The sequence below is a fragment of the Hydractinia symbiolongicarpus genome, chromosome 3 (genome assembly GCF_029227915.1).
Source record: "Hydractinia symbiolongicarpus strain clone_291-10 chromosome 3, HSymV2.1, whole genome shotgun sequence".
NCBI lineage: Eukaryota > Metazoa > Cnidaria > Hydrozoa > Anthoathecata > Hydractiniidae > Hydractinia > Hydractinia symbiolongicarpus.
This window is the reverse complement of record NC_079877.1, coordinates 25,195,495-25,222,952: the sequence shown is the minus strand read 5'-3', so window position 1 is coordinate 25,222,952 and position 27,458 is coordinate 25,195,495. Positions and strand designations below refer to the sequence as shown.

At 33.8% G+C, this 27,458-nt stretch overlaps 3 protein-coding genes across 3 annotated transcripts in view; 2 read left to right on the top strand and 1 right to left on the bottom strand.

Annotated features, from left to right (window-relative positions):
* Positions 1-121: 121 nt before the first annotated feature.
* On the bottom strand, positions 122-5,481 carry LOC130636441 (uncharacterized). Its single transcript, XM_057446172.1, has 3 exons — positions 5,300-5,481; positions 2,911-3,452; positions 122-1,986 (listed from the first exon to the last, which is right to left on the bottom strand). Exons 2-3 carry the CDS (start codon positions 3,425-3,427, stop codon positions 1,061-1,063), a joined length of 1,443 nt encoding a protein of 480 aa, XP_057302155.1. The 5' UTR covers positions 3,428-3,452; positions 5,300-5,481; the 3' UTR covers positions 122-1,060.
* Positions 5,482-10,619: 5,138 nt separating this feature from the next.
* On the top strand, positions 10,620-18,745 carry LOC130636431 (histone acetyltransferase KAT7-like). Its single transcript, XM_057446153.1, has 13 exons — positions 10,620-10,839; positions 11,267-11,367; positions 12,625-12,737; positions 12,977-13,058; positions 13,361-13,653; positions 13,780-13,974; positions 14,423-14,605; positions 14,870-14,959; positions 15,141-15,281; positions 16,038-16,131; positions 16,918-17,064; positions 17,757-17,863; positions 18,337-18,745. The coding sequence occupies exons 2-13, from the start codon at positions 11,283-11,285 to the stop codon at positions 18,436-18,438; spliced, it is 1,632 nt and encodes a 543-aa protein (XP_057302136.1). The 5' UTR covers positions 10,620-10,839; positions 11,267-11,282; the 3' UTR covers positions 18,439-18,745.
* A 956-nt stretch (positions 18,746-19,701) lies between these two features.
* Positions 19,702-27,458, top strand: part of LOC130636430 (pleckstrin homology-like domain family B member 1) — a 35,850-nt gene continuing 28,093 nt past the window's right edge. The window contains exons 1-3 of the mRNA XM_057446151.1: positions 19,702-20,083; positions 20,433-20,612; positions 20,688-20,741. Of these exons, the coding sequence (XP_057302134.1) occupies positions 20,451-20,612; positions 20,688-20,741 (216 nt within the window). The 5' untranslated portion in view covers positions 19,702-20,083; positions 20,433-20,450. The remainder of the gene's footprint in view (positions 20,084-20,432; positions 20,613-20,687; positions 20,742-27,458) is intronic.

Sequence of the window (27,458 nt, the reverse complement as noted above, 5' to 3'; positions counted from 1 at the left end):
CTCAGTTCCCGTCATCTAGGGTTTGTACAAAGCTGTCGAACGGCGCAAAATTGAAAAAGAACGTTTGATACGTTTAAAACGCATACCGTACATACCGAGATAATTACCGCTTGTTTTTCTGGTGTTTAAGCAATCGTACGCGTGTAATCGATAGATTCTCAGGCAACCTTGTTCCCAGGGCATTTTGCCTAATCCGTAATAACGGCTCAGGGGCCACGAGACCCTGGGGACGAGGTTGATTCTCAGGGTGACCACAAGTCAGCAAATCTAGAAGTCATAAAAAATGTTAGAATTTGGATTGGTCTGCAGAAAGTCATAGAAAACACACTTTTCGAGATAAAAGTTGAAAATCTTTTTTTTAGTCTTGCTGTTATGATATAATCTGCTCCGTATAATATAAGCTGGTCTTGGAATTACACAAGCAAACAGTTTGAAAAAATTAAATATTAGCCCCCAGGAATGTCATAGTGAGCCTTCCTGGTACCGGGCAATCAGTAATCATGAAATGCGTTATAAATATCTTCGGAAAATCATGAAAGGATTGTGCGAAGCTTACAACTGCAAATCTCACGGACAACCTTTAAAATAAGAAGAAGAAGCAAGCTTATCTTTTCTCGCATACGTTGATCGCTGGTTAGATAACGGTCCCTCCATAGAAACTATATTTAAAACTTTATTCAATGTTGTGAAAATAACTAATGTTGTGTACTTCCTAATATTGCAGTGTAGTTTCTAAAAGTGCGGTAATCTTGTTAAAAGATTAAATCTAATCTGTCTTGTTTGCTTGAGTAATTTTCTTTGACTTCCTCTCAAGTTCGTGCACCGGCATTTATTTTATCTCCAAGAAGAGCCCCGCCTCTAAAGAGGTTTGACTATTTCACCCGTATTATTCATCTTGTATGAGGTAAATGATTCTGCAAAGCAGCGAAAGTATGTTTTAAGATGGATTATTGGTATTCTACCAACCCATTCTCCAACGCCTCTAGTAACTGTTTTTAACATGGGTTCAAACTTGTTTCACAGTCAAGGAGAGAAGCTTTTGTTAAAAAACAATAAATTTTCACGCCGTAGAGTCTTCATTATAAAACAATGGAATACGTGGCAAAGGTTTTAATTTGCGACTATATTCAGCACCATCTAAGTCTAAGTTGCCATAAATATTGTCTTGTTCCTTCACCTGGCCTTGCGTGCTATTGTCACTCTGTGAATAAAAAGTTGGTAAAAGATTTGTTTTTTTATATTGCCTTAACTCCTTTAAATAATAAGCATCGGAACTACTGCGCAAGTCTCTTGTATGCTCTTCACTCATATTTCTGAATTCAACGTTTTCGTAACTCGTTCTTCTTCCGGACAATGTGTGTTGTGATGACGTATTAAACCCCTCGCTGTTCTTTTCATAATTATGCGTGTGTCTGTAGTTTTGTTCAGTGTGTGATGTATTTAGTGGTGTGGTCCTATATACATCTGACGAGGTGTTGTTGTTTATTCCCAAGTTGCCATAAATATTATCCTCCTCCTTTTCTCGTTTTTGTGTGCTATTGCTACCCTGTGCATAAGGCGTTGATTCTAAATGATTTCTTTTATAACGCCTTAACTCGTTTAACATTTCGCCTTCGGAGTTACTGCGTAATTGTCTTTGCTCTCCACTCATGTTCGTGAGTTCAACGTTTTCGTAACTCGTTCTTCTGTCGGAAGTGTTAAAATTAAACCACCTGTCGTTATTTTCGTTGTTGTTGTAGTTGGAGTCCAGTGTTACCCCGTTTACAACGGGAGAGGATTGGTAGGGATCTATCCCATCATCACTGGTAAAGGAGTTCTCACTGACACTGTCAAACCCGTCGTTGGGGGTTGCGTTAAGGAACCTGTCGTTAGGAATTCTTTCGTTAGGGCTTGCTTGAAAATCTAAAATGCTTGGTGGTGGAGGAAACACATCGTCCAATCTGTCGTATTCAGAATCTTCAGCATCAATAGCAGAGTCAATTTTTACTAAAAAATTGAAGATTAATACATAAATACTAGTCAGTGACTCGTCGAAAAATCCGAGGTTTCCCGTTCTTTTTATACAACATTGCTTGCGTCTCGCTACTTGGAGTACCACTTTGCGTAACATTCGTATACGGGTAATATAATATACTAGTCGGTGGCTCATGGAATGATCCACCGGTTCGCCGTCCTTTATATGTCGCATAATTCGCACAACGTTTTCTCGCACACAAACAGACAGACGGAATACTGCTATTATTAAAGAGACTAGTCGTTTACCTGTAAGAAAATCCACGAGGTCGTCCGTCTTTAAGTTACGCGCTATTTTGTGTGCACGTTGCACGACACTTTTCTTGCGGACAAACAAACGAAGTACGGAAATTATTATAGAGACAAGTCGTCAACCCGAGGAAAAATCCACGGCGTCGCCCGTCCTTTTAAATATTGCATTTCGCGTTTTCTTGCGGACAGACAGACATAATACGGCTATTATTAAAGAGTAAAACAAAGGAAGGGGACAGGTGCTTTATACTCAAGAACTTGCCCAAAACAAACTAAAAGACTGTTTGTATGGAAGCCGAGCCAGTCCGGTTGCAGGGCCAGCCCGTTTTCCGTGATCTCGCCTAAATGCTATTTACAAAGAAATTTAAAATTTTGTTTCTATGAAGAGGCGAACTTAGGCGCTTGTCGTAACCCCGCCTATTTTACCCGAGATCTCGGCAAGCGGACTGGATTAAACTCCATATAAACAGTAACAAGGCGGGCAAGATGGTTTATTACGCTCACGTAATTTAACTGTTTTCATTGTTCAGAGCCCACATAACCGAGGTAGTTTTTTTGCATGTACACACAAGTTAAAAGCCAGCCCGGCAAGTGAGCCTGCTCGGTTTGCCAAACTAACAACAAACAAAGACAAAGGTCACAAACCTGTGATGTTGTGAATTCCTGTGAGAGTAGAACTTGGAATTTCTGTACCGTTTTGGGAGGAGGGAGTTTGCATTTGGATTTCTGCGCTTCTCCGTATAAACCGAAAACAACAATACAGCCCGATAAAATCAGCGAGAATTATAAAAGCGTTTTGGACGATCAAAAATATCACAGCTACAACATCATCTGTTACTTTCTCTGCGTCCCATTCTGCAAAATATATACCTAAGATGGCACCAGCCAATGAGCTTTCAATTAGAAAAAATAAGATGCAAACCACAAATGTTTTTTTTGCAAATGGCGCCCATGATAAAAATATCACGAGAACGTCGACTCCGATTTTGGCGTAAATAATATATATGGTGATGTCTTTTACGCCGTAATCGATAAGTTTTTTGTCAGTATCATCATATCGGATGTAGAGAAGCGCTGCTGCATATAATAATATATGAATAAGAAATATGATTAAAATGACAATCCGGAAGAACCACTTCGTTTTGATATCAACATTAGCCATGTTGTGATTAGGTTCGGACAATCAGCTAAATAAAAGAAATCTACATGCTAACATTACATTAACTTGCTTAGAGTTTTAGAACTATAAAAAAATAGTTCTTGTACTTTATACTAATTTTAACCAAAGAGGTTTACCCCTCCTTGTTTTAACAAAAATGTGAGGTCATTTTAAATTTCGAATTATTAGCTTCATCGAACTTCTGAGACAAAAGTGAACAGCTGTTGATTTATGGAGACAGTTGCCTGACGGTACTAGATCGCATTTTCATATATTAAAAACCCAACCTCGTTTCCAGGGCTGTTTTTGTCTTTGTAGCAATCTAGGAGGGCGAAACAGCGAAATAAACTGGTAAAGGGGTTGATTGAAAACCATTCCAGTATCTTCCTTTTATGTTGTCTGCTGTCTGTTATTAGACATATAAATCATTATAATAAACGTGATAGCGGTGAGAAAACGTTCTGTAAAAACAGCTCCAGGGCCATGAAACCCTGGAGACGAGGTTAATTCATTACACCCATTTTTAGTGCATTTTTTATTCAATATATACGGGAAATATTTATTTTTTCATGGGAGGGGAGGGGGAAGACAGGAAAAAAACCTTGGAAAGAGGTTTATTGAGAACCATTTCAGTATATCCCTCTGCTATGAAAATGCAAAAAGAGACAACATCGTTTTGCCAAAATGTTTGTTAGCGTCAAGTAAGAGAAAAATTGGGAGAAAAAAAATAGATGATGTCGTCATCAGACCAAAGTGACATCTAATCCAATAGAACATAAACTTTAGGATAAGAGAAACGGTTGAAAATGATTTAGATGTGTAAAATTACTTGATAGGAGTTGTAAATATGACTTCGGAACTGTTTATAATGACATCAACGTGGTCATACCTATAATATTTTTTACTATCCTAAAGATAACTTAAAATAAAAGTCACCAAATGAAGTCCTAAAAATGCTTTACTTTGAAAGTTATTACCAAAAAAGGGGTTAATAAAGCCTTCGGTCCGAATTAGGAACGATGATCTAAAAATCTAAAGATCTAAGATTTATTTTGTTGTTTGAAGAATTTGTTTGAAGAATTTGTTTGAAAAATATATATTACGACTGTTGTTAAAATTTTTTATATTCGACTCAGAAATAACCTAATAAAGGTGAAAAGACGAGATTGCGTTTCATTACTCATCGTAGTCCATAGTTACAACAGAAATGAGATTAGATCAACTAATAACTAATTAAAATGTGAGTATAAGAACTTAATTTTTGACAAAAGTATAACCATTTTTTAAAGTGAAGGACATCTAGAAGGATAGAGAAGATTTAAGACTTACGACGATAGACAATACGACGACGTAATGACATGCTCATTTAACAATTAAAAAGTATTCACACTCCGCTACCTCCACTAGCCTTTCTAACCGAGCCTTGGGACGAGGTTGGCTAAGAACTGATCTGTGGAATAAAAAACCGGGAGCCGATGACTGGTGTGGCACCCAATTTCAGCGCTATTTACTTTAGCACAAATAGAAAGGGGAAAAGTTCCTTACTGTTTGACCGGTACCGACATGTATGTCCACGGGAAATAACTGTTTGCTTACTAAAATAAATAATTTAAAAACCAGCAAGCTCAATTTTTCTGCTTATATCTCTGGCCCTTGGAAGTTGCTGGTTTTCTGAATCTGGGTTTTGTCATTCAGTGCATTGAACGATAATCTGGCGGGACGGTTGCTGGGGAGTCCTGGGGATGAGATTGGTTCCAGCTTTTTGGTAATTTGATACTAATAAAAATTTAGTTGTTGAATTTAAGGAAGATAATTAGATCAACGTAAAAGTTAGAAAATAAACAAATAAATAAGTAAATAAAGGTAGCTACTTACGAGCAAATGCTTTTTTTTAAAATGGCGCTTATTAAATGTTAAACCATATGTAGTATATACAGTCAACATATAGACGGCTAAACTGTCACTGATCAAATATTTTTTTCTGACCTATCCTTCTTAATCCTTCTCATAACTCAACAATATCAGAAAAAAGTTTTAGTGTCAATAGGAAAACTTCATAGCTGACTGTCAGACAGAACTTTCGATTCCATTATAAAATACCTAAATTTAATAGAGCAATCTATTATCTTAAGATTCCCATACAATTTTTTTTATTAATGAACGGTATTTTTTATATATAAATACTTAAAAGATAATATTAGTTTAAATGGCTTCCTTTATTTCTTTTATATTTTGTTCTTGGGAAATATAAAGGTTAATAAATGATAACTTGGCGAATACTGTTTACGAAAAAAAACGGGAAATGATTTATAAACTGCCAATAACCAGCGGGGCGCAATAGATTAGGAAGACATGACCCAATATTTTTGTTGTTTATTTTTTGCTTTTCTTGTTTTATCCTCTATACTTTGTAACCAATAACTATATTAACCATTTCGCATTGTTTTAGATCCAAAAATATGTTTCTTGTCTATCACAGTGATTCTTGGGCTTTGTTAATAATTCACCCTCGCTCATAAGGATTTTTCATAAAGTCAAAAAGTGTGGCTAGGAACTGTTTTTTCCTCAATATTTTACCGTATCACGGCCCCCGTGTCCCTCTCACAGGGTCTTGGTAAAGAGCTATTGATATGTGTATTTTTTCCCCTTACAGACAGTCAAGGATATTTAACTTAATTCGAAATACACCACTTTCAAATCTATTGTCGATCAGAGATCAAAACCTGCATTCAAAAGATAATAATAACAATAATGGCCTTTGGAGTTGCTCACTGTTTGCATGTATAATATCTGGTATTCTAGACAATTTTAAATATTTCTACTGAACAAGATTTTGCAATATCGGATGTTTGGATGCACGGTTTTGTGCGCATTCGCATTTTAGGAGTTTCGGGATTGTTTACATGACAGGCGGAACGATTACCTTTGTCCTTTATGTATATCCCGCGTGCCGGGATGTCTTTTTCTTTTAATTAAAATATATGCGAAAATCGGTTGTCTCTGGATGGTGTGCTTATATGGAGAGTAAAAACATCCTGTCTGTTTAGCTGCGATGGGACTTTTTTATATATAAACACAAAGCCCTTTTTCCGGCAAATGTTCCGTTTCACGCCTCGTGTAAACAGTCCCTTAGTAACTAAAAAAATCCACGGGTTTGCCCGTCCTTTATAATTACCCGTCGCAACAAAGTGGATAAAAATATATCGCATTTGATATTCGTGTTTCCGTAACATCATTTTCTAACTCAGCGGGGGGGTCTGCGCAGAGACAGACAAAATACGGCTATTATTAAAGAGAAGAAAAAGCGTGTTGACGTGGAAATGTGTGGGAATGAGAGGGAAGATTCATGAAACCAAATCTTCCACATTCGAAAGACTAACACCTCTTTAATTAGGACCATGGTCACATGTTGCAGATGGAGAGAAGTTGTTTCGGAATAAAGTCACCTAATCCATCAATTAAATCTTTCAGCATGTTTATCTTTTAATGTCGCCATTTTGTTTCGATGCTTTTGTTCATACGAGGCCAGTATTCTAGCGAAATCATTTTACTTTTTACATCAGAGAGAAATCTTTCCGTTTTGCATTTTGAATTTGCTCAATTTCGTGTGGACAGACACGCCATTCGATACGAAATCAAATCTCTATTCACAACGTCTGAACGTGGTCTTAATCATCTATCACTAAAATATCTACGAGGATAAGGAACATGGAATGAAATGCCTAACTAAAAGAGATTGACATTACAGGCTCGGCGGAGTAGTTTTGAAAGTGGAGGGGCGAAATTATTTAGTGTCAAAGGAGGCCTAACCACGGTTGGGGTTGACGGGCTAAGAAAACTTTCGGCCCCCTAGGTTGGCTAAAACATACTTCAAATTCCGAAATATTACACCTTCACAAAATGCAGGAGATTACACATAGAAATATAGAAATGTCATATTTTATGTAAGATATATTTCCAAAATAAGCAATAGTAAAATCGAAGCAAAATAAAAATAATGCAGAGAAAGGTTATAGTATAAGACAACTACCAGTCCCCCTTTGTAAATTTTCCAAATACTCGCTTTTTGTTATCGTCCCATTGAACAAATGCGTTGGCAATTTTGATCAGGTATTTAGAAACAACACTTTTATCAGTATAATTGTAGTACAAATACAGAGCATATGTATATCTTGATCAATTAATAATTGAATAAAACACATGATACCCTTATAAAAAAACACATTTCCCTTCTTGGCAAAAAAGTGTGTGTGTGTGTGGGGAGGGGAGGGGCGCTATAGCCCGCCCCAGCCCACCCGGCTCCGCCGGGCCTGCATTAACCCTAAATTTGAACTAAGTCTGGCACTACACAGTAATAATATTTCCACCTACTCTTTTCAATGTAATACCTTTCATTTGTTTATTGTTTATAATTTCTAAACTTTTTTACGTATAGATATAATTTTTATTGTTTTATATTTTTCCTTCAAAGTTATATTTTATATTCATATATTCCACCATATTTATTTGTAATTTTGATTATTCTGTCATGGAACTAACTAGTCCAGAACTAGTCCTCTTTTCATTTTCTAACTGGTTGTTGACATAAGGCTACACTCCTCACACGAGCCGCTTTTATTACTTAGTCTTTTTAGTTAATTTTTAATATTTTGTTGTGTTTTGGGTCTACATTAGCTTTTAGAAACCTCGTTTCCAGAACTTGTTCAGGCCCACTTGTTTAGACCGACTTGTTCAGGTCGACTAAATATAAAAACGTAACAAAGCATGGGGACGAGGTTGAGCTTTCAGTAGCATTAGCACTAGCAGTAGCAGTAGCATGACAAACACATGTCTCTGAGAATATCAAAGGATTAGAAGAGCCCTGGGGACGAGGCTACTCTTGCGGCCTAGATAGATTTTCGCTAAGCGACTTTGACGGCGAATTCGCAGGCGAAATGTATCTGAACATGCGCAGTTTTGTTTGTTCTGATTTTGCTGTTAAAAATTCACTTCGCGGTAAAGTAGAAAGAGTTTCTACTTTTTTTAGCGGCGAAATATTTCACTGTAAGTTGTTTAACCAATGAGAACGCAATCTTTTCAGTGTTTACTTTTAGAAAACTCATTATTTAAGAAGACAAACAAACTGCCTTGTTTTTAATACCCAAAATAGTGGTTACATTTAGCATTTCAAATTCTCCATATTTTTTTTAACAAAAGGATATTGCACAGCTCATTCGCCGCTGTATTCGCCATTCACAATTTGTGGCGTAAAATACCCCCTTAAAAATCTGAAAATTTACCCTGGTCCAAGGGGCGGGCGGGAGTAGTATGCCGCGATTTTCTTTTTCGTCATTTCGCGTGTTTAAAATGAGAAAACAGGGTCATTTTATGAATCACGGCCTTGCCTTAGAGCGGCTGGTATGGGTCCCTGAAAGAAACTTGGTTGTCTTCTTGGTTTTTTCTTTCTCTTGGCCCTTCCTAATAAAATAATATAGGCAGGTTTATTTATTTCATTTGGACTGTAACAGAGAAGGAAGGTGCAATATGTGTAACTTAGCTAAGTGAGTTCTGAATTGGTCGTAATTGTGGTTCGTCAGACCAGCTACCTAGCTAGCTAGCTAGAAAAAATGCAAAAACTGACCATAAGTGCCAGAAAAGGCAATAAATATGGAATTACAGTTTGTTTATTCTCTCCCCCCTTTACACAATGCTGAAGAGTTACAGTAGCAAACTCCTGTCTTGAAAAATCCTGGGTGCAACATTGTGTTGGTGAGGGTGCAGGGGTGAAAGTAGTGAATAATTGTAATTTTGAGAAGTATCCCAACACTTGGCAAAGATTGTAGGTTAGCCAAAGGGGACAGTTCATGTAGTTCATGCATATATATACTCAATTGTCCAGAATTGTCCAAATAACTTTTCTTATATCAAAAATATATGTGGTGTAGCTATATACATAAAGAATTGGCAACAAAATGGCATAGTACATTGTGGTTTTAAAGAAAAAGAAGGCTGCTTGAGGACATTATGTATATTATTTTAAATACATTTAAACATTTACAACATTTGATTACTCTTATAAAACATGTAACTTTTTTTTGTGCACAGTTGATTGCTAGGTTAAGTTTAAAAAGTTTTTGCGCCAGTGACGTTACAACTCAACAGGTTGTGAAAGTCTTCAACAAATCATTAAACCACCTTTAAGAAAAAAATTAATTTATGATCATCCTGGCAGAGCATATGTTCGATTAAGGCGATTGATTTGTCTTTGAGGCCAAATAACTTGGAAACGAGGTGGTGACGTCAATGATTTTTCACAGCGTGGGTAACTAAGGACCAACTAGGACCAATTTGGGTAATTTTCCCAAACCTGGGTCCCCAAATCAGTTTCGGAATGGACGGGTTGATGACGTCATCAAAAACCTTCAAACCCTAACATCTCTGCAACCGTTTATCAAATGTGCATGATCCTATATATTTTCCTGATCAGAGTTTCAAGATCTATGCGATGAAGGCAACAGGTATAGAAATTTCCAAAAACAAAATTTTAGGTTTTGACAGGCCATTGCTGACGTCAGCAAAATATTTAAACCCTTATATCTCATTAACCACTCATCAAAAGAGCATATCATATATATACATTTTCTTGGTCAGCGCTTTAAGCTCTACACAATAGAGGCAACGTGAAAACAAGTTTCTGAATTATTTTTTTTGTGGATGGGTTGCTGACGTCATCAAAATTCAAATAAGGCTTCTTTTTCATTTTTATACTGCCTCAGTGGATTTTTCCACGGGCCTTATCGACTAGTATTATAAGAATGTATTATAAGAATGTAACAAATGGGTGCTCTTGTTTCGTCAATTGTTCGAAAATAAAAATCTCTTGTCCGTCCTCAAAGTAGGAAGAGGAGAAAAAAAGAGGAAAAGAAAGGAGGGCATGTTATACACATTTTTATTTAATAATGTTTTGGTGTTGTTTGATATATTGCTGAATTTGTTCAAGTACTAAAGCGATCCTTATCATTGTGCATTGAATTTTAGGTTACCATTTGCAGACGCCATAAAATTTGAATAGAAAAAACTTTGCTTATATCCAAACTTGTACCACATAGCATAAATAAGTTATATTTTTAATTCATAGATTCATCATTTGCAGTATGCAAATCTATTATGAAACAGTTTGTATCATCTTTACCTGCATTTGCATTTATATTTTTGTTGACGTAAAGGTTTGCATCAAATGAATGGTTATTTATTTTTTAAATTAAACAGAACAATATATGTGGCTAGCTGGCTATTCATACTGAAAAAAAACTTTAATGTATCTGCTGGTTTTATATATTTTTTAAAAAAATTGTACTAGAAAATTCACTTGTGCGAAGTTTTTGCATAAAATACTGATAGCATTGCAATATACCTGAGTTTACTGAAAGTTATTGGTAAGTCAATACATACTTGAATTATTCCACTTTTATTATTATTCCACCTTTTTTTTGAAATTGTACATCTCTACCTTCCTCATATGTCCTGTTTTATTTCACGCTGTATTTTTATTTAGTGAGTATATACTATGCCACAGTGAAACAGCCTCAAGATGATTTTCATGAAAAGTATAGATATGTCTCTGTTTGAATTTAAGAGACATTTCTAAGAAATGTGTTCTTGCTAAAAATCTGTAAAAACATTAAAAAAATTATTGTGATGTAAGGAATAAATTTTAAAGCCGTTGAAACAATTGTCTATTGCACGCTACTGCTTGATTGGTAAGACTTGTGATAAGCTCAACTTCATTATTATGAATTTTTTGATAAACGTTTTATGTAACTGTGCACCTTACGGTAACTAATAATTTATCAAATTTTATAGGACGTTTAATAAAAAAATGGTGAAAAATTGCAAGTATTGTAAAAACGAGGAACAAAAATTGCAAGAAGAGTTGATTCGATGTGCATCATGTAAAGGATTTTGTAAGTGCTTTTATTATTACTATTACTACTGAAATTATTTACCCAGGATAGCTTCTTCAGTTCTTATTGGTACTGCTATCAATGAGGATCCTGCAAAGGGGGGCCTAGCGCATTTAAAGCTCCCATTTGAGCTCTGAAAGTCTTGCAAGCACAGCAATTGCTCAACTAGACAACCGCCTAAGATATCAATCCTATTCTCATGCTGAACGCTAAGCAAAAGGATAGATTCACACTTTTATAGTCTCTGGCATTACTCGGCCGGAGTTTGAACCCAAGACCTCCCTCACTGGAAGCGAACGCTCTACCACAAGGCTATCAGTCAGTGTTTACTATATTATAAGAATTATTTTTTTTACCAACGTAAATTAAAGATAAATAAAAGATACATTCTAGCGATTTATTGTACAAACGTTGCATTATGGCCCTATCACACCATACATTACACCAATTTCTGTTTTGGGATATAGTTTTAAAACTTATCTTTGCAACAAGGAAAACAATAACATGCAAGCTTTTTGCCATGTAATTGTTTTCCTTGTCAAAATTTGCTTTATTTTTTCATTTAAAAGTGGTATTTTAGGCTTGGCAAGGGACCTTCTCTATGATCATTTCATGTTTTATATGAATAAAAGAGATGTATATATAATCGTTTTGAAACGAATGTAGTATCATAATTTTTTCAAATTGTTTAAAAACATGTTATGATATGCAAGTAAAACCATTAAAAACTATTTTGAAATGATTGTTATACTGTAAGCCTAAAAATGGGACCAAGTGGAAGTGAATGGGAAATTAAAAATTATTTTAAAAGTCCATGATTTTTAAAACAAATTCTGAGGCAAATAGTTCCCCCAAAGCAATTGCAAAAAAATCAAAATGTGATAAATTAAATGGTTGAAACTTTTTTTGCCAGCTATTACAAAAAAGCACAAGGTTAAATTTAAATGGAGTTTTCAAATCAACTGTAACTATATTGGAGACTTTTTACAATCCTGAAAAAGCTTGAATTTTTTTGTCATAGTGGGTACCTTTGAATGTTGAAAATCTCCTTATTTTATGAGAAAATTATTAAAACAGGAGCTTACTTAGATTAAAATGTGCCCCACAAGTAAAATCAAATAAATACTGCAGGTAGATTTCTTTTTTTCACCCAAAATTACATCAGACTGAATATATTTTCTCTAAAATTATTTTGCCAGCTATAAAATAGCAGAGCAGTCTTTACATTTTTGTTTAACGTTGCAATATTTAATTTAGGCCATCCATCATGCCTAGAGTTACCAAGCAATATAGTTCCAGCTGTGAAGTTGTATGACTGGCAGTGTAATGATTGTAAACACTGTTATGAATGTAGTGATATTGCAAACGAGGTAAGCATAACGAGCTTTTTTAAGGGTTTATTTGTATAAACTTTGTAATCATAGAGTTAGATTAAATTTTTTGTGAGCAATTTGCTAGGTATAAAATACTACTTGCAATACTGTGAAAATCTAAAACTTTTTTAACCCGCTTTGGTAGAAAATAACAAATTATAATAATACAAAGATTTCTGAACTGTCTGAATTCACTGTTACACATTTTTCATTTCTAACTTGTGTTTATCTTTTAGGATCAAATTTTGTTTTGCGATGCATGTGATCGTGGTTATCATATGTATTGTGCGAAACCTAAATTAAAGAAGAAACCAAAAGGTAATGCAAGATACACCATGTATTAGTCTGTCACTATGTTGGTGTACCAAGTTTTTTTTGCTAGTAACACTGGTTAACAATTACATACATAATAGAAACATATGTGCCCAGCCTAAAAAGTTGTTTGGTGATTCTTATAGATATTTTATGTCGAAACTTTGTCAAAACTTTTCTATAGTAATCTACCCAACCATTTAAATTTTGGTAATTTGAGCAATTTGGAAATATTTCTCCATTAGGAATTTATTTTAATAATTTGGAACAAATTTTATAGCCCTTAATATTGTGTTGTCATGATTTAGGAGATTGGTTTTGTCCCATATGTGTCGAAACACGAAAAAAAGAAAGTTCTAAAAAATCCAGTTCAACTACTGATGCTAACAGTGAAAAAACAACAGAAAAAGATCCTAGAGATACAAAAGAAAATAATAGCGTCAAACCTCTCCCAGTTGCAAAAAAGTATAGCCCAACAAAATCTTGTCCATTTCCTGGTTGTGATGGGACTGGGAATGTTCGTTCTAATAGCTCAGTGCATTTCGCTATTACCCAGTGTCCAATGTCTCGTGATGAAAGAAAAAGAGAACGAGAGCTATTGGTATGTTTTTTTTAATTATATAGTCATCCCTGCAAGCCTGTTTCAAGTTACATTAATAAGCAAGTTTGTTGGCATTGTAATAAATATAGAATAGATATAACTAATGTGTAATTTTTTTTTATCTAGGCTTCCAACCAAAATGAAGACAGTGAACCACTGGTAAAACAGGCTAAAAATATTGAACCAAACAACAAGCAGAATAAAGAGGATGGAGTTGATCCTGTCCCACCATCCTTCAAGCAGACACCTATTGAGCACATTGTTTCAAAAACCGATATCGACTTATTTAACACTGCAAGTAGGGAAGCACTGGAACTACTGGTGGGTTTTGACATAGAATTCTTTTTTAAAAAAAGCTGAAGCTAATCCAGCCCCTCATGGCTGTACATATGGGACCGTGATACTTTAAACTAAAAAATTGTTTGTTTACCCACAATCAATTTTTCTGAAACCCTTTAATATAAAAGTCAAATATTGTATATTACTCTACAAAGTAAGGAATTTTTTTTTGCCATTACAAAGAATTCAGCATTGTTAAAATTTCTTAACTTTGGTAATACATTATATCTAAGGGTTTACCTTTAATATTAAATTTCATTGCCTCTGTAAATAACTTTTTGATTTGTGTTTTTGATCAATTTTTACTACTCAAAATCCTTATGTTACAGCAAAGATTGAAATGCTTTAAAATTATCATTTGTTATTTGTTAAATTAGATTTGGTTTATTACTGTCACAATTAACATTGTTATTTTTCTTTTTACAACCAGGCACTCGATAGAGAAATGGCACCTAACCCAGATGGATTAAAAAGCATAGTATTTGGTGATGTAGAGATACAGGCATGGTATAAATCCCAATATCCTTTGGAATTCTCAAGAATACCAAAGCTGTACATATGCGAGTTTTGTCTTAACTACATGAAAACAGAGACCATATATAAGAGACACATGGTAAGGATGAATAATAATTAGGGAATTTTTAAGTTTAACTTTTACTCCAAGCTGACAGGTGTGCTTTTTAGTCACAGGTTCTGTCTTTAACTTCTGCAATTCTTCTTGTTAAGACAAATATTGTAGCGGTCGCATTTGGAACCACTTAAAAGCACACAACTGCTAAAATAAATCCTATATTTGTATATCTCTACCGAGAAGTATCAAAAGGGGAGAATATTAATTACCAAATAGTTAATTAATAGTCAAATAACCTCTTCTTAGGCAAAATGCAGCACTCTTCACCCCCCTGGCGATGAAATTTACAGAAAAGATGGACTATCTGTGTTTGAAGTAAACGGTCAAACTGCTACGGTAAGTAAATACTAGCAGTTTGTTGTCCTAAACATTTTAGAATGTTTTTCAATAATCTAACTAGTGTGTGATGTTTAATGCCCACTTGTTACTCCCACAAATTTATTGCAAGCTTACTGGATCTAACCTGTGCCCTTTCTGCACCCTTTAGATTATACTAAGATTTTTTGACTTTTTTCAGACCTATTGTCAAAATCTCTGTCTGATGGCTAAACTTTTCCTTGATCACAAAACGTTATGGTTGGATGTTGCACCCTTTTTGTTCTACGTAATGACAATAGTTGACAATAACGGCTGTCACATTGTTGGATACTTCTCCAAGGTGGGTGTGTGTGGGTGTGTAGTAGAAAATTTTTTGTTTTAATACTTCTCTACCTTTGCCTATAAATTTTGATCCTATACGCCTTCACATAACTTTAATGGAACTTCTAACTTCTAAGTTCAAAAACTTAGAAGTTAGAAGTTCCATTAAAGTTATGTGAAGGCGTGTAGGATTAGAAATGTTTTTTGCCATTCAGTTTGGCGTTTTGAAAATTTACAAAAATTTTAGTATTTTTGTTACTACATGTAATTGTTCGATAACAGCAATTACATGTTGTACAGCTGTAGCTGATGATGTCATAATTTCGCATAATTAGCCAAACTTTGTAGATGCATATCTTGAAAACCAAAAAGAAATTTCAAAAACAAAACTTTTCAAGCTCTTTCATATGAAATCAACTATGGTTTATGTGGTGAGAAATAGCGAATTTTAATTTTAAATCTATTTAGAGTAAGTGTGACAAATGAAGATATTGATGTCGCCTTCAGCAATTAGCATTTTTTTTGTTTACTGGCTAATTTTGGTTGAAATACATGTGGGCTTACAAAAGATATATTATAAGCCGAAATAAGGACTGAGAATATTTACATGACCACGTGGCCTTTATATGTTGGGCAGTGGTCGGTGTAATCCGCAGAACACACGGAACTGCAGACTTTACTGAACAACATCAAATAAATAATCCGGGGCAGTTTATTTGAGCTAGTTCATGTTGCAATTGCGATGATTTTTTGCCAAATGCGTTCTTTATTTTAGGAGAAGGTTTCGTTTTTAAACTACAATGTCTCATGTATCCTGGTTATGCCACACTACATGAAAAAAGGTTATGGTAGGATGCTGATCGATTTTAGTAAGTAGTTCTAATTTTTACGTATGGTATTGCTTGTGTATGTGTCATTGTGGTATTTTGTATTAAAGCATTTTATTGCACGAAGGAAATTGCGCTGTCCAATTCGCAGTGCCTTGAGGAAAGTGAAGTTCGCGTGGAGGTTAAGTAAAGCTTTATCCTCCTTTAAACGACCCTCGCTCGCACCCGCTTTTAATGTGAACGCTCCCTCCAGTTGGGGTGTTTATTTAAAACATTGAAATGTGTGTTTTTACTTGCCTTAGAGCGAATATCCACAGGACGATTTTTACTACGATCGTCATCAATAGTTGGATTAGATTGGTCGCAATTTTCGTCATAACAAAAATTTGAATTGGTTGCTACTTTTCGTCACAAAAATCGTCGCGATTATCGTCCAATGGAGATTTGGCTTTATGTTATTATCGCAGAAAAACGCGAAATTTCTTGCTGCAAAATTATTTCAAAACAACGACAATTTTCTTATTAATAAATTCACAAACTGGGACATTTAGCGAGACGAGTGCGCGCTATCTAGACCTGTGTCTCGTGGCATACGCTATAAATCCATTTTTCACTCGTGAAAACTTGCGACAACAAAACGAGGAACAAAGAAATTGTGTTTTTTTCTAAAGCATAAGCCTAGACACAAAAAGAGTATTAAGATTTGATCGCTTTAACAGTCTCAAGTGTTTCAAAGCATCCTGTCAAAATTATTTAGCAGAGTAGACTAACCTTTGTCGAACTTTTTTATCCGTTTAGAATTCCAGTTCGTACGATCTGTATTTTTAGGTTATCTGCTTTCAAAAGTCGAAGGGAAAACTGGTTCCCCAGAGAGACCTTTATCTGATTTAGGACTTGTGTCTTATCGGAAGTTTTGGGCTGATAAGTTGCTTCGGTACCTGATGGCTTTTAACGAAGAACACATCAGTATAAAAGGTAGTTTTTTTCTTTATGACCTTAATAACCTCAGTTGTTAGGATGTTAAAACCCAAGACCAGATTTCTTCGAGTGCCCAGAAATGATCAGGACTTGATTTGAGATCAAGAAAAAGAAAAGGACAATCATAGGCTTAGGTGCGTGTCCAGCATTTAAATTGGTCTACCAGTTGATAAACGTGGTAAAATTGATCAGAAATTTCAACAATTTAGTATGTTCCGACGGAATGAATACTTCGTTGCTGTATCGAGTATAACTTTAGTTGATTACATGGTGTATCGTTACATGTTACGGCGTACGACCTTAGTACGTCAGACATGGTTTACACTGGCAGGCCGTTTACACGAGACTGTAGAGAAATTAAGGTGAAGCTGAATTCCACACCAGAGTGTTTTCCACTAAAAAAATTCAGGTTGGCCCATAGAGGACTCCCTGTGTTCTTAACTTTACAGCATGCGCACTGATCAAAAACTGCATTCCCGTTGGGGTATAGTATTTACATGGAAATTTCTCGCCGGTTTAAAATTCCCCCTAAGTCAGCATCACCGAAGTGAAGTAGCACCCAAAGTGAAAAAATTTATAAACAGTCCTGAGAAAATACCGTGACCGAAGGGATTTAAGCCGTTTGTCTTTGATTGAAGTTAGGGAAAAGTATGTGAATTAAACAAATGTTTCTTGCATTTTTTTTTCAGGAATAAGCGAGCAAATGTCTATACATGCTAACGATGTGATCAGTACCCTTCAATACTTGGGCATGTTGAAATACTGGAAAGGAAAGCATCTAATCTTGTTGAAGAAAGTACGTTGTATTTTTTTCTCATATATTTCGTGCAGCTTTACATGCGCTCTCATCCTTAACACCACTTGAGTCTTTAAAAACTTAACCATGTTACAACTCATCCATTCACACTTTATTTTGAATAAACGAGACATATTGATGAACTGTGAGTATGAAAAACACGACGGAATCACTTCGCTGGGAGATCTGAAAATGTGATTTTGATTCTTAATTTTAAAGGCTAAAGTTGAAGTAGCCCTTCCCTTCTCCCCAATTGTTTTCAGTAGCGTTAACAACAATTTAGCTGGTCAAAACAATCTCTTAACATCAACTAGTCCTTTTAACAGAAACAGAAATCCTGAATTTACTAACCAACAAAAAACCTGTCTAAAAAAAAGTTTCTTAGATAACTTTTAATAGTCTTATGAGCTGAGCTTATTTTTCCGCGGGAGGTAAGCTACAACTTGAAAATCACAATACGGTTATATTTTTAGGAAATCATCGAGGAGTACGCTTCAAAAGTAAAAGAACGACCCAGTGATTACAAAGAGATCGATTTAAACTCGTTGAGATGGAAACCAACCACGTACAAGTGACCCTTCCCCGTAGATGTTCTGAACGCATATTAATAACGCACTGCCGATGTAGTAGTCACATAAAGATTTGAGTGGTGTGCCATAGGTGTTCTGTTAGTAAAGAAAATTGGTAGCGATGTCGGATAAGTGGAACAGCCACTGAGGATTGACGTCAGGGTGCTCACATGAACATATTTTTGGTCGTTTTTCGATTTTGTTGGCTCATTTTTGTTACCTTTAAGCCTTTCGGTTATTTATTTAAACCATTTTTTTTGTTTTGTATCTTGAAGTTTTAAGTTATGTAAAAAAAGAAATTTTCAGCTTTTAACAGTGTGTGTTATTGTGTTAACATTGCAACGGTATTTTTACTTTCGTAGCCTCGTCTCTGTGTCTCTCTCGCTTTCAAAGTTTGTGATAGTTTTCTTCCAATCAATTATTCCATAAAATCAATCAAAGTATTTCTTCGTGTTCTTTATCAAAGCACTGGGGTCGAATTCGACCAAGGCATGTAGTTTAGAATGCGCTGGAACGAAGTTGGATTTTCTTAAGCCATGAAGTTCTCTTTGCGCAATAGTTAATGCTAAAATTTGGATCTGTCTTGTTTTTTTGTAAAGAAGTGTATATTTTCTGACAATTTAGGGAGCGGTTCGTTACTTACAATACAATACTTGGTGGAAAGAAGAGTTATATTGAAAATTTAACAACATCTTGTGATTTCTGTAACCGTACACGGTCACTTAGATAGAGTTTTGAATAACCTTAAGGAAGGAAATCTCCTAAAATTGGCATCTGTTGTGTTAAAATTTCAAACATTTTAGTTTTTTATTGTCCAAAACGCTTCGAATAATGTTTTTTTAAAAAAAACATTCGCACGAACATATTATTTTCAAGATCGCGGAGTTTGAATCGCTGATGGGACCTGAGAGGACTCCAATCCAACGCCAGTACGTTTTTACTTTTTATATTTGGCCCTAACAAGTCCTGCGGGCGAGGTCGGACTGGTTTCGTAAATAGGGAATATATATATCTAGTTTCTATATTATAATGCCCGTATCTGTCTGTCTGTCTGTCTGTCTGTCTGTCTGTCTGTCTGTCTGTCTGTCTGTCTGTCTGTCTGTCTGTCTGTCTGTCTGTCTGTCTGTCTGTCACGCAAAATGGTAGCTTAGCTGCGCAATAGCAAGAACCACGCAATGTGGTGTAAAAAGGACGGGCGAACCCGTGGATTTTCCACTGGCTAACGACTAGTCAGCTACAATTTATCAAAAGCAATTCGCTATTCGGTAATGTATAGTCTAGGCCGGGAGAAAAGTGATACCACTAATTTCTACAATCCTTTTCAAATAAGCGCATCTCTCTCTTTTTCATGTTTTTTCATTTATTTTTGTTTGTTTGTTTTTTTGATAATTTGCGAAGTTGCGTTCTCTTTTTTTGTGTATGTTTTTGTTTTGAATGAGACCGTTCCGGATTTTACGACTTTGATCGTAAGTAAATATGGCGGTTTTGGAGGCGACGATAAAAATAGAGGCGATGGTTGAGAGGTGGTAGAGTTGAATTTTAAAAAGACAAGAGACATTCTGAAATATTTTTTGTTTTAAAGTATCATATTTCTTATAGACCGTTAGATGTTAAATTTTTTTATTCCACAATAATATACTGTTTTATAAGCGTAAGTTCTGTTTTTTGTGGCATAACTTTTGAAGACAATAATGAATTCTGTAATAATTTGGTTTTTAGTTTAGCTGTCTAGCTAGCTAGTTAGCTAACCTATGCTTTATCTTTAGCTAGAATTTATCTTCCTTATTTCAATTTCTGGTAGATAGCTATAGTATGTTGCACCAAGTCAAGCACAGATTATGTTATTTAGTGATAGAAAACATAGCTATAAAGATCTGAATTTTTAAAATGTTTAACTTGGCTAGCTCGTTTAGCTTATGGCTATCAAAGCTACTGATGTAGTTTAGCTCTAGCTAGCTGGCTGGCTGGTCATAGTTATTAAAAAAATCCTTACTTTTTAGCTAGCTAAGCCAAATATAATGTCAACAGAATCTTCTATAAAAGTTGGAGTATGTGTTTCTCCACTGACTGATGAAGACCGAGATGGTAATTTAAAGGAAATAATAACGACAGAGGATTGTGAAGTTAAAGTATGCATGGGGGAAGGAAGAGGTCAAAAATCTTATGAAGTAGATTTTGAGGTATCTAACTTTTTTGTTTTATTTTAGCTATGTATACTTCATGCCATATATAATGTATTAAATTTTATATTTCAGCCATTTTATTTTGGCACTGATTCATCAAAGGGTATCCAGAGTTCCATTACCAAGGTGTGTATTCATGTATATAGTGTATACTTGTTTGATTCTAATTTATTATATAATAGCTATATAAAATATATAGATTTTTTTTATTTTTGATATCTCTTGAGAAACTTTCAGGTGGGTTACATAAAAGTAAAAATTAATAATTAATGTGAAAACAAAGAATCTATATATGTAAAAATATAATAAATTAATACAAAGAAAAACAACAATAATTTTAAGTTAAAAGATCAACTTTTGTTTTGAAAATTTGCTTTTTCTGTTTATAGAAATAGAAAATTTTTTTATCTTGTTGATATTGAAATTAAATCAGTTTTTTTTATATATATAAAATTTAAAATTTAAATCTCATGATAGTGTCATTTTCTTGTAAAGTATAGCTATACATCTCTAAAACCAGCTGCTGCAGAAGAAAATGTTTATAAATAATTTAAGCCAGTTATCACGTTTGTGTGGTTCTCTTAAAAGATTTCATTATTATAGTTTCCGATCTGTGTACAGTTTTAAAATATGACTAAATGAATTGTTTAACCTATAATGTCCTATCATTTTAACTTAAATTTCTGGCCAAAGTTTTAACACCTAATGTATACATTTAGAATCATTACTGGTACTGGTATAAACACTAAAATTTTTAGATAATCAGGAGAGCATGTATAAATTTTTAAAATTTAAAATGTTCCATATACTAAAATGGTAATTTTCCATAAGTCAAAAATGATTTATATCTAATTTTGCCTCCAAAAGCAGAAAATTTTATGTGGATACTTTTTAATATTCCTCATCACGTTTAGGCAAGATATATACATTTTTGGAAATAAGAAAAGAGAAACATCATCTATTATTTTGTTTTTTAAACTATTAATTAAAAATATATTCCTCATTTCATAATTTTTTTATGCGGTAATAACTTTGAATTAAAACATTTATATCTCACATTATTTTATAACAATTTTTTTTTATTTTAAGTATTTTTAGTTTTTAAGGTGCCAATTGCTTTGGCTATTCACACACATTTGAGGACAGGCTTAAAACAATTATTGTGTTTCTTTCATGAAATACTGTTCTGTTGTCTCTTAACAGTTAAATTATTTCACTCTTAGAAAAGATTTAAACCTGTATCTGTTTGTATCAATATGCAACATTTTTGTGTAGCCCCGGTTAACTGTTGAAAATGTGCTATTTGCAATTTCTGCAATGTAAGCCTAAAGACTAACTTAATTTTTATTTAGGCACATTATGCATTCGCAAGGTTATAAAGGAAAAAATAAAATTGTGTTCAACAAGAAAACTCAACTTATTTTTCCAGAACAAACTTTTATAATTTTTCTTTTAGTATCCAGTGTTGATTTGGTTAAAGTTAAAATACGCTGAAACCACAACTTCTAAAATACACTTATTGTTTTTTTTTTTTTTAATTTTTTTTAATCTAACCTAACAGCTTACAATCCTAAGTGAACTTTGACTAATATAAAAAGATACATGTCTTACAAAGAAACTGTGTGTGTAATTGCTTGTGGGACAATATTTAAAGTTTGCCCTCTCCTCTATAATAATAACAATATTGTGTGTCTGTGTTAAAAACAGTTGCCTACAGCTATATTTTAAACTCTGTAACTGAATTTGGATTCCAGATTTTATGCTGATGGGTGGTTTTCCATAGATTTTTCCACAGTGTATGAACTAGTTTGCAGTATATTTTTGAGGTTGTAGTAACAGAAAAAAATTTTAAGACCTTACATATATTTACCATTATAGCTTGATATTTTAGTGCGTGAAAATCACAATGCTTTATACTAAAGTTTTCTATAATTTTTATTAAAAGTCCTAAGGAATGTTGCCACTGTAATCAAGCAACAATTTCTTGTAGAAGAATTTGTTTGAATCACTGATTAAGAATTCTAACCCTTTCCACCTGTAACATCATATTAGACAACCTAGAAACAATAACATTCAGTGACATTAAATTGATTTTAATAAAAGGTAATCACAAGTTTCTGTTATTTTACAGGCAGCTGACAATGTAATTTATGTTGTGATGATGCGTGATGGCTGAAATGACTTGATGAATTATATTTACTATATCCTAATTAAGCACATTAAAAGTTAAAAGTTTTTTATTTATGATAAGTAAGGGTAGATTAAAGGATAAAAAAGTTGTTTGATGAGTACATGATCCTTTTTGTCTGGAAATTATGTTTACACATTACATTTATATAGGAATGTTTTTATAATTTTGTAAAGTTTTATTTATAAACAAACATCTCATGAAATATCCTTTCATTGACGTAATCAAAATTATATTGTCAACAGATGGGCTTTATATATAAGAAAATAAATTTCTGCATAAACATAGAAATATACAATAAAGATTATGTTCAAACTAGCTGTAAAACTGTGGAAAAAAGTTTTGTTTTTTCCAGGAAATTTCAGACAATAACACTATGGAATTTCACAAAATAAATTATTCACAGTACCTTGAAAATTCGGTAAAGCATCCACTGCAATTTCTTTTCTGTGTAAAAGAGGCCTTAATAAACCAATTCACCAACTAGTGGAGTAAAAAAAGAGGTGAAGTTGCAATGTTTTTTTAAATCATTATCTATATACAATTTGTTTGTACATAGTTTGAAAATTTCAGTTGTGCAGAATATTTTGAAACACACTATGTATGCTACCCATGTTATTATAGGTTGTATGGAGATAAAAAAATTTCCCTGATCTCTTCTTAAATTTGTAAATGCAATTAAAATCAGAAACAAACAGAAACTGTTAAAAGAAAAAAATCTAGCTGTTATGGATTGGGATATATCTAAAGGTCTAGCAACAGCAGCTAAAACACACGATCACCCTGGCTTTTTTTTATTACCTGGTAAATTTTGACTTTTTTTTTTAAATTGTATAAGCAATAGTTTTGTAAAAAATTATCAATTAGTCAATTAACTAATTTGTGACCAATTTGATCAAATTAAACACTAAATTAATGTTCATCAGCTGGTCTTAAATGCTCTGAGAAACAAATTTTAAAGTTTCCTTTCAGATGGATTTAAGCCATTAAGTTTAGGAAGATACTTTGCAGGTTACAGCTGCATTACTGTTAAGTAAACTTCTTAACATTTATTCTTTTTCTCATCATCATTATGTTTATGACCTTTTTACTAAAAAAAGCAAAATGTATTTAAAGAGCAATAAAAGATAATTATATAGAAATTTTGAATAACAAAATTTCTAAATTAAATAAACTTTAGGTGAATATTTATCATGATAAACATTCACCTATATGTATACACACCATCCAGATAAACTATCTGAGTTCATCACTAACATATTGCCGCAGGTAGTGTAGTGGGTTTGTCTGCGGCTCACAGTTCAGGGGACCGCGGATCGAATCCCACTCACTGCTTGGCAGTATGTTATTGATGAACAAAGTAGTTCTTCTTCAATATGACTTACACGCATTATACTCACCCGTCATGATCAGAGGTCTGATCGGGGTGAAGCATTCTCTGTTAAGAATGAAATACAGATGTGCTATGATAAATATTCACCTGTATGTATACACACCATCCGGATAAACTATCTGAGTTCATCACTAACATATTGCCGCACGTAGTGTAGTGGGTTCGTCTGCGGCTCCCAGTTCTGGGGACCGCGGATCGAATCCCGCTCACTGCTTGGCAGTATGTTAGTGATGAACAAAGTAGTTCTTCTTCAATATAAATAAACTTAACTGTTAATTTTTGTATAACATTAAGCTGTTGGTTTATTGTGTTTTTAATTTTACCAATTACTCTTAGAAGGGCTATATTGCAAACTTGTATGAGCTAGCAAGGATGTTATGAACAGGATTGTTCTTTAATTTCCTGAGTTTTATGTTTTTCTAAGTTATTTTTGCGCTGATGATTTTTAACGTTTACTTTTCTAATTCATTAAAAACAGGAATCAGCAATAACCATTAAGATTTTAAAATAGCCAAAGAACTTACAGTATTTTAAGTAGCCATTTTAGTTTGTAACATGTTTCAAATTATTTGTTATGTGACTCAGGCCATAGGCAGGAAGTTAAACATATTAAAAAATAGTCTCAGACTTCAAATGAAAGTGGAAAAAACTTATTTCCAGACAATTGCTATACTGTTATAGCCATACACGATAAAATTAGGAAAAAATGTCTTTTTTATAATAATATTTATGTAAAAACACTATGTGGAAGGAAGAGAGTTTAAAACCAGACATTATTTACTTATAGGCAGGTATATTGTTGGAATATATTTACAATAAATGATAAAAAAAGAACTTTTTCATACAATGTAGCAATAAAGATTTCTAAAATAAAATATGATTGCCCTCTTCACATTCCTGAATATTTTTTATAAAGACAATATTCTTTTATTCTGAAGTCAGCTTTTTTATTTTTTTTATTTTGTTTTGTTTTTATGAACCTTATTAGGAATACTATATAATACAGTCTTTCTAGCGTGTGTGCTCACACTTACGCGTACACACATGCATAATTGGACATGCATTTGTCAGGTCTTAATTGCATCCATTGGGTCCAATATCACTCTTTTGCAGAATATAATTTTTTCTGCAATTTATAACGTTGTGATTATTGTATACATTGGTAAAAATACGCTTAAAATGTAATACTGCAAGATTATTAATAAAATGATATACCATACCACATATTGCTAAAATAATATAAAACAAGAAGCCCTGGGGGCTATAAGAATTTCCTCTCGCTACCAAAATATTTGATGAAAACCTGCTAATTCGTTGTGTTATTGTGCTAAATATTTGAGGAGGTTTGGTGCATGAACCTCTGAAGATAAAGCACACAAGTGACATTATATCTTACAACAAACGCAAACAAAACGAAACGTGTCATAATAAACTCACATTTTAAAATAAATTGCTAACAAAAAATACAGCCTAACATTCATGGTAAGTCTTGCGATTGAAACGTTTATGGTCTTAAACGGCATTTAATTGACAAAAAATCAAAATTTTGTTGTGACCATCATTTTCAGCATACTTTTTTTATTAACTGTGCCAAATTTTGTCGGAAATAAAGCAGTTTTAATTTTTAGTTAAATTTTGGCCTAAAATGACATTTATGGTGGCAAAAAATCAAAATTATTATGTCACCATTATGTTCAGCATACTTTTTTTGTTAACTGTGCCAAATTTTGTTGAAAACAAATACTAATTTTGTCCTGAAACATCATTTAGATGAGTTCCCAGTAGTTGGGGAGCTTGGGTGCGAAGTTTACATCTGTGGCGGAGGAACGTGTAATCCCAGGGTCGATTTTTTTCTCAAAAATGCTCCAAAAGAAAAAAAACGACGGTTTTAAAGAATTTCCTACGCCTTCGGGCGCGGAAATTCAAAAACAGGGCAGAATATACTACAGTTAGTAGCTACCCTCTCATTAATATTGTCCCCATTTAGTATTAACACTATCAAAATGTCTTGTGCAGAGAGTAACCCAGGCGTTGTTTACAGTATTGTCAAGTCTGTTGAAAAAAATTTTCTTCAAAAACATTTACGGGTATGGGTACACCACAAGCAATAATACTTAACCCTATTCGGTCCGGGGTTTTTCGAACATACTATGACCGGGGGGGGGGCGGATTCCGCCCCCCCTCAATAACTTTTCATAGGGTTGATCATATTGAATCAAACTTGGCACACTTATAGTACGTCATAAAAGGAACAAAATGGCGCCAAAAAATTTTGCTTGCGTCAGCACATTTTCTGTGACGTCATCAAAAGCTTAAAAATTTTTAAAAATGCCACAATCTGCTTAAAATATAATTACTTTTGTTCTAGAGCGAATTTTTACATTCTGTTTGAAGTTTCTGAAAGATAAATAAAAGTTATTTAACATATCTTCCGGTTCTTGCATGGATCGGATAAAAAATTGCCAAAAATTGCCCGAAAATCCGTTTTTTTCCGATTTTCGGGTAAAATCCGACAAAATCGGGAATTCGGATTAGTCACGTGTTCAAATTTTTCAAAATGATTTTTCTTAATGAAACAAAGGTGTGTTGCAAGTTTCAAGTTCTAAGAATAATCCTAACAGGAGTTATTATATTTTCTCCATTATAAGGATTTCATAGAGATTTTTAGGGGTAGTTTCGAGTAATGGCCAATATCAAAGCCTCTGAAAGGTATGGGACCTAAAAAATTTACATGCAGGTGTCTAATAGATAAATGTTAAAACTCAGTAAGTATCATAGCCATATAACAAAGCAATCAGGAGTTATTAAAAAAAAACCGTCAGGGGGGGGCGGAATCCGCCCCCCCCCCCCCCCGGACCGAATAGGGTTAATAAATTGATATATATGCTAAAACGTTTCCATTTCTTACTTTTGAATGTTAAGTGTAACGCAGTATTGTTGAAGTATTATTTTTCTCATATTAATTTTTGTACATTTGGAGAGACTTTAATTCTGATATAAATTAAAAACTTTGAAGATTCACAATCAGTTGTGTTACGGTAGTGTATTGTTGAAACAACATATTTCGTAGAAAATGGGGTGACCCACAAAAAGGGTGCTATTGCAGTTATTAGCCGGCGACTGGTCCTCCACTTGTTCGCGCTCATAGTCACCAGGCAGAAGGGTAGGTCCAATCCTACGGCATTCGCCAGACGCCAACTAAACAAATTGCTTGAATTTTTTGAGATTTTAACTTTTCATTTATTTCGACTTGTTTTTTAAA